The 12,052-nt window shown below is 34.6% G+C and overlaps 1 protein-coding gene across 2 annotated transcripts; it reads right to left on the reverse strand.

Annotated features, from left to right (window-relative positions):
• On the reverse strand, window positions 7,142-9,256 carry LOC109707508. Of its 2 annotated transcripts, none has more exons than XM_020228832.1 (2): window positions 8,938-9,256; window positions 7,142-8,069 (listed from the first exon to the last, which is right to left on the reverse strand). In XM_020228832.1, the coding sequence occupies exons 1-2, from the start codon at window positions 9,200-9,202 to the stop codon at window positions 7,789-7,791; spliced, it is 546 nt and encodes a 181-aa protein (XP_020084421.1). In that variant the 5' UTR covers window positions 9,203-9,256; the 3' UTR covers window positions 7,142-7,788. The 2 variants fall into 2 exon arrangements, with proteins under 2 accessions (XP_020084421.1, XP_020084413.1); XM_020228824.1 differs by having other exon boundaries at window positions 8,917-9,254.

Here is a 12,052-nt window from a genome sequence, read left to right on the forward strand (position 1 = left end):
TTTTCCTAGTTGATTGCACATGTTGTGGTTTCCACTAATCTTCTCTTCTGTAATCATGAATCCATGATAAGACCAAGTATTTCATCAGTTCTTAAAAAATCACTACTGGTAATCAAAATTTTTCAAGATGTTTGAGATATTGAATATTAAACTTTCAAAGGAATGAAGTACTATTCACTAATTTAGAGATAATAGGTATATTTTCCTTAAAGTTCAAATTATCTTTGATTAATTACAATCATATGATCACCTCCGATTAAGCTAGTAAAAAAAAAAAATTACTGTAATCATTTTTTTCTAACATTCTTGTACATAAATGTTTAATATTATAGGAAACTACTGGAATAGAAAAGAAAAATGGTCATCATCTCCTTATTTCTCTTGATAAGGTTGTTGGGTTTAGTATGAACTGGTTCGATGAATCTCACTGAATTTAGTCTTTGGTTAGTTGTGGGCTACCAAAATAAAGATTTAATAATATTGATTGTTGGGTGTGTGAAGAAATCAACCAACGAGTGTCGCCATAGTGAGAACTGAAATTGAGAACTAGGATTTGGTGTCCAATCTGCGATTGGGTACTTCGGAGTATAGTTGAATTGATAGCTCGCAGAAGGTTGTCTGAAGAAATCACTCAAGAATGATTTTGATGATCGGACCGAAGTAACGAATTTATGATTGGCTGCCAAAAGAAAGACCCAACTTAGAGGCCAACGTCTTAAATCCGACCAAAGTAACGTAGGGTCTGATGTAATGGAAAATAATGATGATTTTGATGAACCCTTGGATCAAAGTAATGGAGATGCATACATCTAAATGAATGAGGTCCGAAGGAATCCCTTAATGTTCCTTACAAATGTTGATAATTGATTCATCCAATGAGACAAGGTCCAAAGAAATGAAGGGTTTAGAGTTCCTTATTCTCTGTAGTTTCATTTGTCATGGAGGCCCAAGGACTAGAGTGCGAATAGCTGGCCTAACGAACCATGCATTATGTCGAAATGAGGTTGGGCGTTTTATCGAATGTTTGATGTGCAGCAGCGAATATCAAAATCTAGTGAAAGAATTAGAGTCGAAAGAATCCAAAAATAGTGGCAAATATTTAAGTGCCGTGGCACAGGAGCGTACCGAAAATTTGCCAGTACGATACGGCACTGTGCGTGTCGAACCGTGCCGATGCATTCCGATCACAAAAAATATATGTGTGCCGATACGTAATGGCATGAAGTATTTATTTCCTTTAGCAACAAATTATGCCAATTATTTATTATATATTTTTATCAAATCTTTTGAACTATATTGAGAAAAGTACAACTAATTTCAATAATAAAGGGTTTTGACTTTTGAGTTGTGTCATCAGCACGGAGGCTGTATCGTGCTGATATCTTGTTGGCGCGATATGGCACATTGGATACGGCCCCTGCCGATGGGCACTACTTTAATCCTTGGATAGAGGTTCTCCTCTCCATTCCTTCCAGTCTTTTTATAAATATGCTGCAGAGGTGGCGGCGGTGAATCAAGACCAACACATTGACTATTGGAATAAGGTCCAGCAGTTCGAAAAAACGGGGGGGTTGACTCCTCTCCCTTCGCTTATCTACATGGCTGGTGGCGTGCATGGTGGTGGAGCAACATTGGTGAAGCAAAGGAGCAACTGTGGTGGCAGCAGCACGCAAAGGAGTGGCAACGACAATGTGGCAGTAGCTGCGCACATAACAGCAACAATAGCAGCAGCCAGAGCAGCAAGGGTGGCACTGTAGCAGCAGCAGCACCCAGTGCATGTAGGGGTAGCTGCAACTGCAGTGTCGTAGTAGCAGCAGCAGCAGCGGCAGCGACACGCAGAGCTGGAGAGCAGCGCGCTTGGTGATTGGCAGTGGAGTGCATTGTGGCAGGCGTGCAGGGGTGAAGCAGCAGCAGTGCATCACGTGGTTTGCGAAGTATTCGTATGACTATAGCATTTTGTTGCATTGATGGTGTGCATCAGATATGTACAGCCTTTCTTTCATTTATTTGGGTTGCGAGCTTACCAAACAATGGTAGGTTTTAGGACTCCGAAGAAGCTGGGAGGGCTATTGCCAACTCCTCTCCCTTCACTTAGCCACGTTAGTTGGCGATGATGGAAAGAGATTTGACCTTCTCGACATTTTGATTAGAATGTGCAGGTGAATTTACTTCAGAGTTAGGATAACAAAGGTTACTTGAGGATGGGATAGTAAATAGCTATTATTGGTTTCAATTTGATAAATTATTGAGTTTAGGGCTCTACTTGGATGCATGAATATCTTTTTGGGTATATCTTCTTGATTTACTTAAGAAATTTGTACATTTGATTAACAGTGAGTGTAATCAAATGCTTAGAATTAGATATTATATTTGGACTTCAAGTCATTTTTTCATAATAAGATAAATCACCTTGTAGGTGAAATTTACTATTTATACCAAATTATGGATTTAGAATCATACTAGAAAATTCTCATACTGGTCTAAGTGTTAGGGTATGGTGTAACAACATTATCAACTCTCTTATTGTTATTCGTTGTGTGTCATTAATTAAAGCATGCTTAACAAATATGAGTTTGGTTAGTGAGATAGGGCTTTCCTGGTTAGCTTTTTCTATATGCTTGCTTTATTGTTATATCTTTTATAGGGCGGCAAGGCTGGAATCAGCTCTCCCAAGATCTAAGCCACACTAACTAATCAATCGATCCGATCTAAACTACCCACACCCAAAATGTTCAAAAAATGGAGAAGAACGTATGAGAGAAATCCCAAGTACAACAACAATACGAGGGACTTTACGTGATTATCTAATATCGGGCTTCATCTACAGGCACAGAGAAGATTGAATCGAATCACCTGTCAAAATGAGAAGATTATAAGCTATTGGTTAGAGATTAACCCTCTATCGCAATAGATATATCACCATTCCAATGGGAGCTCTCCTTGAGGCTTCTTCTGATCCCACTAATCCTATCTAGGAAAAGCTTTAGAAATGCCTTTTTCTTGTGAAAATCTTGGACCAAGCCAGAAGAACAAGAGAGCACCAGTTCCCAATGTTCTCTTCTCTTCTCTTCTCTTCTCTTCTCTTCTCTAGCTCAAATAGAATAGTCATGCTAGAGAAAAATACTAGTCCTTGCTCTATACGCAAGAGGCCTTCTTCTAATAATCCACTTAGTCTAAACATGCTAGTGAGTCAAGTATGCTTAAATCGAACTAACCCATTTTATGGCCTTATAATAACAAATCCAAAATGGGCTGTACAGGTTAAAGGGCGAGTTTGATATGACCAAAAACCGTACGTCCTTTTATCAATTGATACTCAAATGGTTTCTCTACTCTGCGAAGCAGGGCCCAGCATTTGGTAAATGAAAAGTCTAAAAGTTTAACTCTACTTAAATGAGCTTTTAGGATTTGAAAGTTGAAGACTCCCATGTGGAGTTTTTACTTTAGCAAATGGGAATTATGATGAAAAACTATTAAGACTTTTTTAACTAGTTCAGTTTAAATAGCACTTTCAATGGAAGCTCTGGAGAGGAATACAATTGGTAAGGTAAGATGTTTTGATCGTTTGCTGTAGGGCCAGGAAAGGTGAGATGTTTTGATTGTTTGCTATAGGGCCAGGAACAGTAATGAAATAAGGGTAGCATTATTGTTTTCATGTGCAATGTGAATGCATGCCAGAGTATGACAGAGGATAAAATCTGTACGATGGGAGGCTAGTGTGGATCATCAATAAGTTATGCAGGGTCCAACTGAGGAGTCATACCACGTGGTTGGGGTCTTTAGCTGTCTTAGAAAAGGATCCTTCTGAAACTACAGTAGTGCTCAGTAAAAGAATCCCCCCAATAACCAACATCACCCCCCACAAAAAGAATTGGACATGCATAATCTGCTCCTGAAAGAACATGCAAATGCTTGGAGTGGTACATGATATGATGTATGTTTGTCGGTATGTATCTATGTACTTTTATATGTATTTTGGTTTTCAGGTTGGTAGTTATATAAGCATTACATGCCTTGGTAGTTAACGGTTGATATTGTTCATAATTTGGTTATGGCACAACAATCAATTCCAAGTTGATGCACGCCAACACTGAATAATGGTTGATTACTTGATTTGGTCGTCGCATGAATTTAACATCATCCGTGCGATTGTGTTCCAAATTGATTACTGCAAATTCTATTCCCGCTTAACAAAGTTATGCAATTGCTCGTATACATACTACAGTTTCTTATATTTCTTATGAGTTATTGTGTTAGCATGAAGTTGTAGAATGTATTAATGTAAACAGCATTGTTTTATATGCTTTGATTTTCGAGTGGAGATTCTGAATATCATGCTACTCTATTGTTAAATGAATGTCGCGGTTTGAAACTGCGTAAATGTTAGTTTATTGTTAGATTTAAATTTTAGATGTGCATCTTCTTTATACCATTCTGTTGATAACTCAGTTGTGTGATTTACATTAGCAGAGCATATAGACCTGGGCCAGGCAGTAATTTCTCATTCAATTGTCGCTCTCTTTGGTGAGCAAATTTGTGGGTGTGGTGGGGGAAACAAAGGGCATAGACAGGGTGGTAAGCATCACTATTCATCACTATTCATCATGTCTGGTAGTTGAAGTTGATAAGCACTAAAACAAGGACTAAAACAAGGATTGTTACTGGCTATCTACACGTGTGCTTGCGACAGCTAATTCTACCGATTTGAAAATGATATTTGCCTTTCGAAATGCGTTTTTTATTTTCTCGCAGCGCTTTAAAAAGTGTCGTTAGAGCATAAGTAAAAGATTTTAAATTAGGGATCTATTTTGTGACATTTGGGAGCGTAGTTTTGATTCGAGTATTGCATGCTTAGAAGGCTTTTTATTTATCGAATGCTTGATTGTGCCTCTATGTTTTAGCTACTCCTAGCATTTCCAGTGCGGTGAGGTTTTTATTCCACTCTCACTCATTTTTGGCCTGGAAATATTTCAGACCTCTTTTTATGTGTAGTTGGTCTCTTTTCGCATCCTAAGTTAGAAGTCTTTTTTTTTCCCTTTTTTTTGGGATAAATTACAGTTTTGATCCTCAAACAATGGAGCGTACAACATTTTAGTCTCGAAATTTTAATTTATTGAAATTTCTGGCTCGAGTTTTCTAAATTATTGTAGTTAAATTGTACGACTCTATTTTTTTTGACCAGAGTAATGTTGTGCTTGATAATGTAACAATAATTAAAATGATGTATTACTTCTACATTAGTAATTAGGATTTGATTATAAAAATTTAGAAAGCCTGAGTCAGAAATAACAACGAATTAAACTTTTGGGAATTAAACTATTACACGTGTTATTATTTGAAGACCGAAAGTGTAATTTACATTTTTTCTTTCACAAAGTGAAAAAAATAAATTGTGCATGATAATTCGAACCAAACACGTCCTTAGGATGGCATTTCTTTCATTGACTGTATTTCTCTCCTTATGCATCCTTATTGTTCTGTTTTTGTTGTCGCTTAATTATTCCTTTTCAATTGGATAATTGGTGAACCAGAAAAAAAAAAAATGAAAATGTGTAACGATTTTACACGGAGGCTTCTGGAATCATCGCAATGATTGTCTCAGTACAACTGCAGGGGTGGTTAAAACGTATATGTCTATTAACCTACCATGAGCAGCTTTCATGAAAGGTAAGTCAAAACTCCTTCAGTTGTACTCAGGTTTTTTCCTGCCTCCCTCTTTTTATATGCATGGTTTGGTTGCTAAAAATATTATTTTTATATATATTATAAATAGAACTAAGCTGAAATGCTACCAATAGCACCAAGTTGTTGCTGCTATTAGGTTTTCGGGCCCTTGAATAAAGAAGTATACGGTTAGCATGATGTAGGGATCCTGTAGGGTTGAGTGAGTTGTTGGTTGAATTGTATAAACTAACGGATAAAAATAGTTAAAGGGTTAAATTTAACGGCGAAAAATTTGGTAGCATCAAGTGCTTGGTGCTATCGATAGTATCTCAGTCGGACTCTTATAAATAATTCAAAAGTGCTTTAAATGTTTCACTTTTGGCAGTTACAACTACAATTTTACAGTATAAAAAATAAAAAAATTGAGAGTATTTTTGAATATTTTTGAATATTTTTTAGTATGACAATGATAGTTTTAGTCACAACATTACTAAACTGAGCCTTAAAAGAGATAGCCAACCGAGAGTTTTGGCAATTGGCTTTAGCAATAACTGCTTATAATGTATTGTTTAATGATAGAAATATTCGTTGCTTCTGCTGCTATAAAAATTAGAATTCAAAATATGAGGGCTAAAAAGTCAAAAAAAATCTAATCTGAACTTTTACTTTGCTACAGTAGAAGAATTTTAATATACTCTTCTATTTTTTTTGAAGAGAATTGCTACTTATACGTCCCTAAGTGGGCTGTAATTTTGTAAATCTTATACCCATCTATCTAGAGTATATAGACATTATTTTTTATAAGGCTAATGTGAAATTAATAGTTCTTGGATTTATAGGATGTAAGATTTTAAATTTCTTTTTAGGTATTTTTTAACAGCACAATTCACAAAGTACTCTATGCTCTAACAGCAAGGTCAAAAACAAATGTGTATAAAAATGAATAGAGAGTTCGAGATAATGCATGCATTTAGGAAAATAGGGTGCTCCAAATTTGTGCTCTGTTTCAAAGGAGGCTCTATTAGCAAACATATGTGTATGCCCCTTTTGTACTCTGTAGCAACACAGTTGTATTACTTCCCTCTCTAACAGTTAGTTCAACTATTAAATGCATCACTTCTTAGGGTTTGTTTTGGATTGCGGAATATATGTGTTGCGCGCAATAGAAAAGTACCATATAAATTATATTATTTATTTTTATAGAGAATAGCATGTATTGTAAATCACACTGATTCGATTAAGATATAATTTGCAGTCCCATTAAGAAATATAAAAACATATCTTTGTGTCTGGTCCTTCAAATTCTTTTTCATCGAATAGCATTATGTAGTTCTTAATACTAAATGATCTTATGGATTCGAGTGACACAGTTTTTGCCTTATGGAGTGAGCCCCTCACCACAGTTGTGACCCTAAACACAAATCTAAGAGGAAGTTTGAACATAAATATCATTATTTCGAAATTAGTAAGCGTAGTATGAAAATTTTCAGATGTGACGGAAAATTTTTCCTCAAAAATAGAGGTGCTCACAAGCAACAGCACTTATTAGTCCTTTGACATCCTAACTAAATGCATGTATATATCACAACAGATACATTCAACTATATCTCTCTCTATTGCAACAAGCACACAACAACCACATACACATCACATTTATGTCTCATTTGCAATGGAACAGTGACCACTCAGTTTCTCTCCAGTTGTGTTGTTGCTATTGTGGTGCGCCTCTACACTGTGATGGCTAAAAGTATCATTTTTATATTATAATATAAAAGAGTAGTTATATGATGGTTAAAGCATCTACTTTGAAAAGCCAAATTTTAAAACGCTTTCAATTTTTCTTCCTTTTTATGCTATAAAATTGCGACGTCCACCGCCATTGGAGAAGTTGGTTGAAGGAAAGATTATAAGCACCGTGAAATTTTTGGATATTTCAAAGCACAACAATACCATTGAAAAAATTCGAAACGGCTTTTAATTTTTCCTTCTTTTATACTGTGCATACCTCCGGAGACAGTTACGGTCGCAATTTTAGAGTTAAAATGAAGAAAAAATTATTAACGCTTTTAAATATTGTTCAATATAGAAATAATAATTTTAGCCACCGCATTACTGAACTAGGCCTTAACCTAGTATCCAACCTCTCCTTTTCTCGACCCCTTTCCTCCATTCGTCCTTGTCGGACCGCTTCCATCGCGCCAGCTGGAGCAGCAGGTGGCCAATCCGCGGCCGCCACCTAAGCGCGCCGCCTCGATTCGCGTGCTCCACGACACTCCTCAGTTGATCCCTGCTCTCCTCTCCAATTGCAATGGCGTTGGGGGGAGGAGGCGGCCTAATGCAGGTTGTTTTTCTACCGTCCCACAGCGCAGTTCCATTTTCCTCGAACTTGATTGATATGAATGAATCTACATATGTAAAAAAAGAAAAAACAAAAACAAATGTTTTAGAGGGAACGAGTTAATTTAGGTGATCAAATACATAAATATATACATGTTCTTGGCTTAAAAATTAGGATAAAAAAAACGTCCTTGAACTTTAGATAAGTTGCGTCAATTATCATCCTGCACTTTGTTATTATTTCAAATAGATCCTTGGATAATTTAGATAGTAAAATTTTACTAAAATGAGTTGGCATATTATTTTGTTCCGCTTCTCAATGTCTTTTTAATATGTAGCTCAAAATATAGATAAAAAACTAAGACCTTTGAATCTCCTATTTTCAAAATTAATACTATCGAAGTTGATAGTTTGTGGAGTAATTATGTTTAATTTGTATGATTTTATCGGATTAACTTATAATTAGTAAGTTCATTTGCCAACTAATTATGTTTGCAAAGTTTTATAACTGAACTCAACAATTAATCATTTCAAATAGTTGTACCTATTTGAAATAATGGCAAAATGTAGGAAGGTAATTGATGAAAATTTTAATATAAGTGAGTTTTGTAAAATTTAGCCTAAAATATAATAACTTATTATTATTATTATTATTATTATTTTAACAAACAAAGTAAAGCCTCAAATGAAATTAAGATGTTAATTACATATATAACAATGTCCAATAATGTGACAATGTTAAGTAATTTGTACTCTACTTGAATGAATAGAATAAAGGTATATATTCTTTGCATATACTTAGATACTGAATGCTGAATTTAAATTTTTTAAAAAATGCTAATTAAAATCTTATAAAAAATCTCCTGTGAATTTTATTATAAGTAACTATGGAAAAATTTGTGACGAAATAACTACCATCGAGGCTCGCGATCGAACCTTCGCCGGATTTGTGGTCGGATCCGTGTTTTCGCGGCTCGGGTCGGTGCAGAAATGAGCTCAGAGCAAACACTTTGGGCAGGGTTATGCTGGGCTTCTTCCTGAGGACTCTGGAGCACTTCTTGGCCTCCTTGTTAGGAGGAGTTTGGCTTTTTTTAGAAGCCAAAATGAGAAGCTTCTCTTTCAAGCAAATTGCACATATGCCTACTACTACTTCCCTGGGGTGGAAGTAGCAACATGACTTATTTTCTATGTAGCAGTTCATTTATGTAATCAGAGAGAGAGAGAGAGAGAGAGAGAGAGAGAGAGAGAAGCTCAGAGAAGTAGAGGAGGGGAAGAAAATATATAAGCAAGAAAAAGATGTACTACTGGCCTTTTGGCTTTTGGCTTTTTTTTTTTTTTTTTTTTTTTTTTGGTTCAAGCAGAAGACGGCAGACCAGATGCTCATGGTTCTCTTTTTAGGTTGAATATTGCATGACTACCAGAGAAAAGGACAAGAAGTAGATTAGGGAGGCTTCAAATCGCTCTATCTCTCATAGAACAGATCTAGTAGATAAATAATTGATCATCTTATAGTATTATACTATGCATCACTGTCATTTCTATAAGTCTCATTTATCCGTGTCGGACACAAGTGAACGCTATATGCGACCTTTGTACATTGATCTATGATGCATCCCATTAACAATATACATGATTTTTTCTATTTTACTTCTTTAATACATATATAATGCAGGATGATTTATATTTTTAGTTCTTTTTACTTTTTGTAATGAATGTATATAAATTTTTTAATAATATAAATATATTATATATGGTGGAGAATATTTTTTCTTGATTCATATGAACTATCAATAAGAATTTTATTAAACTTTATTCGTATAAAAGAATGCAACAATATTTTATCCAATTTAATATTTTATATATAATTATATATATTATTATTATAATAATAATGTTATATTTTATTAGCGGTGTTCATATTAGATCCATGTTCTTAGTTTTTGAAAGCTTTTGAGTCGTTATGATCCAGTTGCGTCATGTCTCGTGTCCTATATCTATGTCTGTATCCATGATGAATATATACAATATAGCTAGATTTTTTTTTTCATATATAGCCCATACAAATATATAAAATTAGACAAATATATTTGTGTAGAGCTACTATAATTTCGGAAGGATAAAATAGTTAATGCTTTTGACTTTTCATTTCTTAGATCAAGAATTGTAAGTTGGGATCATAGTAGCCCTCTTCGGATTTAGAAAAATAATGTTAATGCAAAGACTAGAGAATAATCGAAGAGTTGATCTAAGGGTTAAAAAATTAAAAGTATATGAGTGGTACTTTTAGAAGCACCACAGTTGGACTCAATATATCTGTAAAGTTTAGATTTGTGCGCATATATATACCATCAAATTTCATATTTATTTGTGTGTTTCCAAAGTATTAAATAAAGATTTATGTATATATATATATGCCCTGAGAGGCATGTGCGCAAATGATCAAGGTTTTTGTGGGTTTGGGAAATATACTTGTATTTAATTACCAAATTTGTTGGAGAATGTATGCAATTTTTCATATTTGCAGGGGTAAAAAGGGAAATTACCCTACCACACATGAATAGGAGTGTGTGTACATAATATGTACAGGGATTGGTATTTATAAGGGGTTTGAAGTGGATAGCTCACTACTTAATGAGCCAAGGCAAAATGTATACTTCTTTTCCGTGATCCTAACTATGCGTGAGATGTGTACAAACTAGGATATTATTTGTGGTACCAACTATTTATTTATTTGCTTATTTATTTTCTTATTTATTTATAGGTAAATTTCAAATACCACCACTATAAAATTAATGTCCTTCGATTTTATTTTTATCTTTTCGTCAGTTTTTTCGTTAATATTTCGTTAAATTATATACAAAAAAACTTCAGATACCCTATCTAGATTTATCAAATATTCACTTTAGTATCCTTTAGTTTTAACTTTGTTACCGATTTAACGAAAAAAATTAGTAAAATTTATAATAAAAAGATAAAAATAAAACAACATGATACTAAATTGATATACTTTAAGCCACAGACTACTAAAGTCAAAAAATGTAAAATCACGGGAATGGTATTTGAAGCTTTCTCTTTATTTATTTATATTTATTCCATGCCTTAATGAGTTGCTTCTTTTTAGCCGTTATTATGGTTTGAAGTTTATGCTACCTAACTAAATTTTTTATGGAGTGCAATTACTCAATTCAAAGATGTCTGGTGTGGACCTGGAGTAATTAATTTTGTACAATTTTGATTAATAGGTTGAATTTACTAGTTTCTATATAGAAAAAAAATTAGATATTCACCGCACAGATTTTAATATGGGTAAACTTTAATTTATCATATTTTTACTTTACCATTCTATGAGCTAAAAATTTTTATTTTGTAACTCTGTAATTTTGTCTCTGTTTCACAACATATAACGGCACGACCCGTTTACAATAATAACTCGTTAGATCCAAACCACCGGCCCAAAATATTTAAGCCTTGATGATCCGTTGGTGTAGCACTTTGTCTTGCATAGTACTTAGCTATATCACTTCCGGCTGGTATTTGACTCTGATACCAATTATAACGATCCGACCCACTAGCAACAATAACTCTTTGGATCCAAATCATCGACCCAAAATGTTTAAGTCCAGTTATTATTACTAGTGTGCGAGATCTTTTATAAACTGATCTAAATCAGTATTCCATCCGATGTAAAACTATTAGGGCGTCACACTATATGTTATTTGTTGTGCCACTCTGTCTAGTCTCATGTTGGGGAGACTCAAACTCGATCCCTGCGTGAGGGGGTTCGGTAGGGCGTTTATGGGGTGGGGTTTTTATTAGAGTATTTTTGGAGCCAAGAAAAATATAACTCCATAATTTTGTCTTTATTTCATTAAGGAATATTTGTCGTGCCACTGTATCTAATCTCATGTAGGAGAAACTCGAGTTCGATCCCTCCGTGAGGGGGTTTGGTGCCACATTTATTAGGGTGGGGTTTTCAGGGTATTTTCGTAGCCATTGCGTATTTTTTGTTAAAATAGTATGTCTCAAAAATTACACGCGCTTGAGTACCAAT

Source organism: Ananas comosus, linkage group 1, assembly GCF_001540865.1.
Source record: "Ananas comosus cultivar F153 linkage group 1, ASM154086v1, whole genome shotgun sequence".
Lineage (NCBI taxonomy): Eukaryota > Viridiplantae > Streptophyta > Magnoliopsida > Poales > Bromeliaceae > Ananas > Ananas comosus.

Excerpts from the sequence above, each read along its gene's own strand:
- LOC109707508 (XM_020228824.1), bottom strand. The coding sequence starts at position 9,202 with ATGAACTGCTACATAGAAAATAAGTCATGTTGCTACTTCCACCCCAGG. Across the intron at positions 8,070-8,916 it reads TTCGATCGCGAGCCTCGATG|ATTCATTCATATCAATCAAG; the intron begins GTAGTTATTTCG and ends TTACATATGTAG.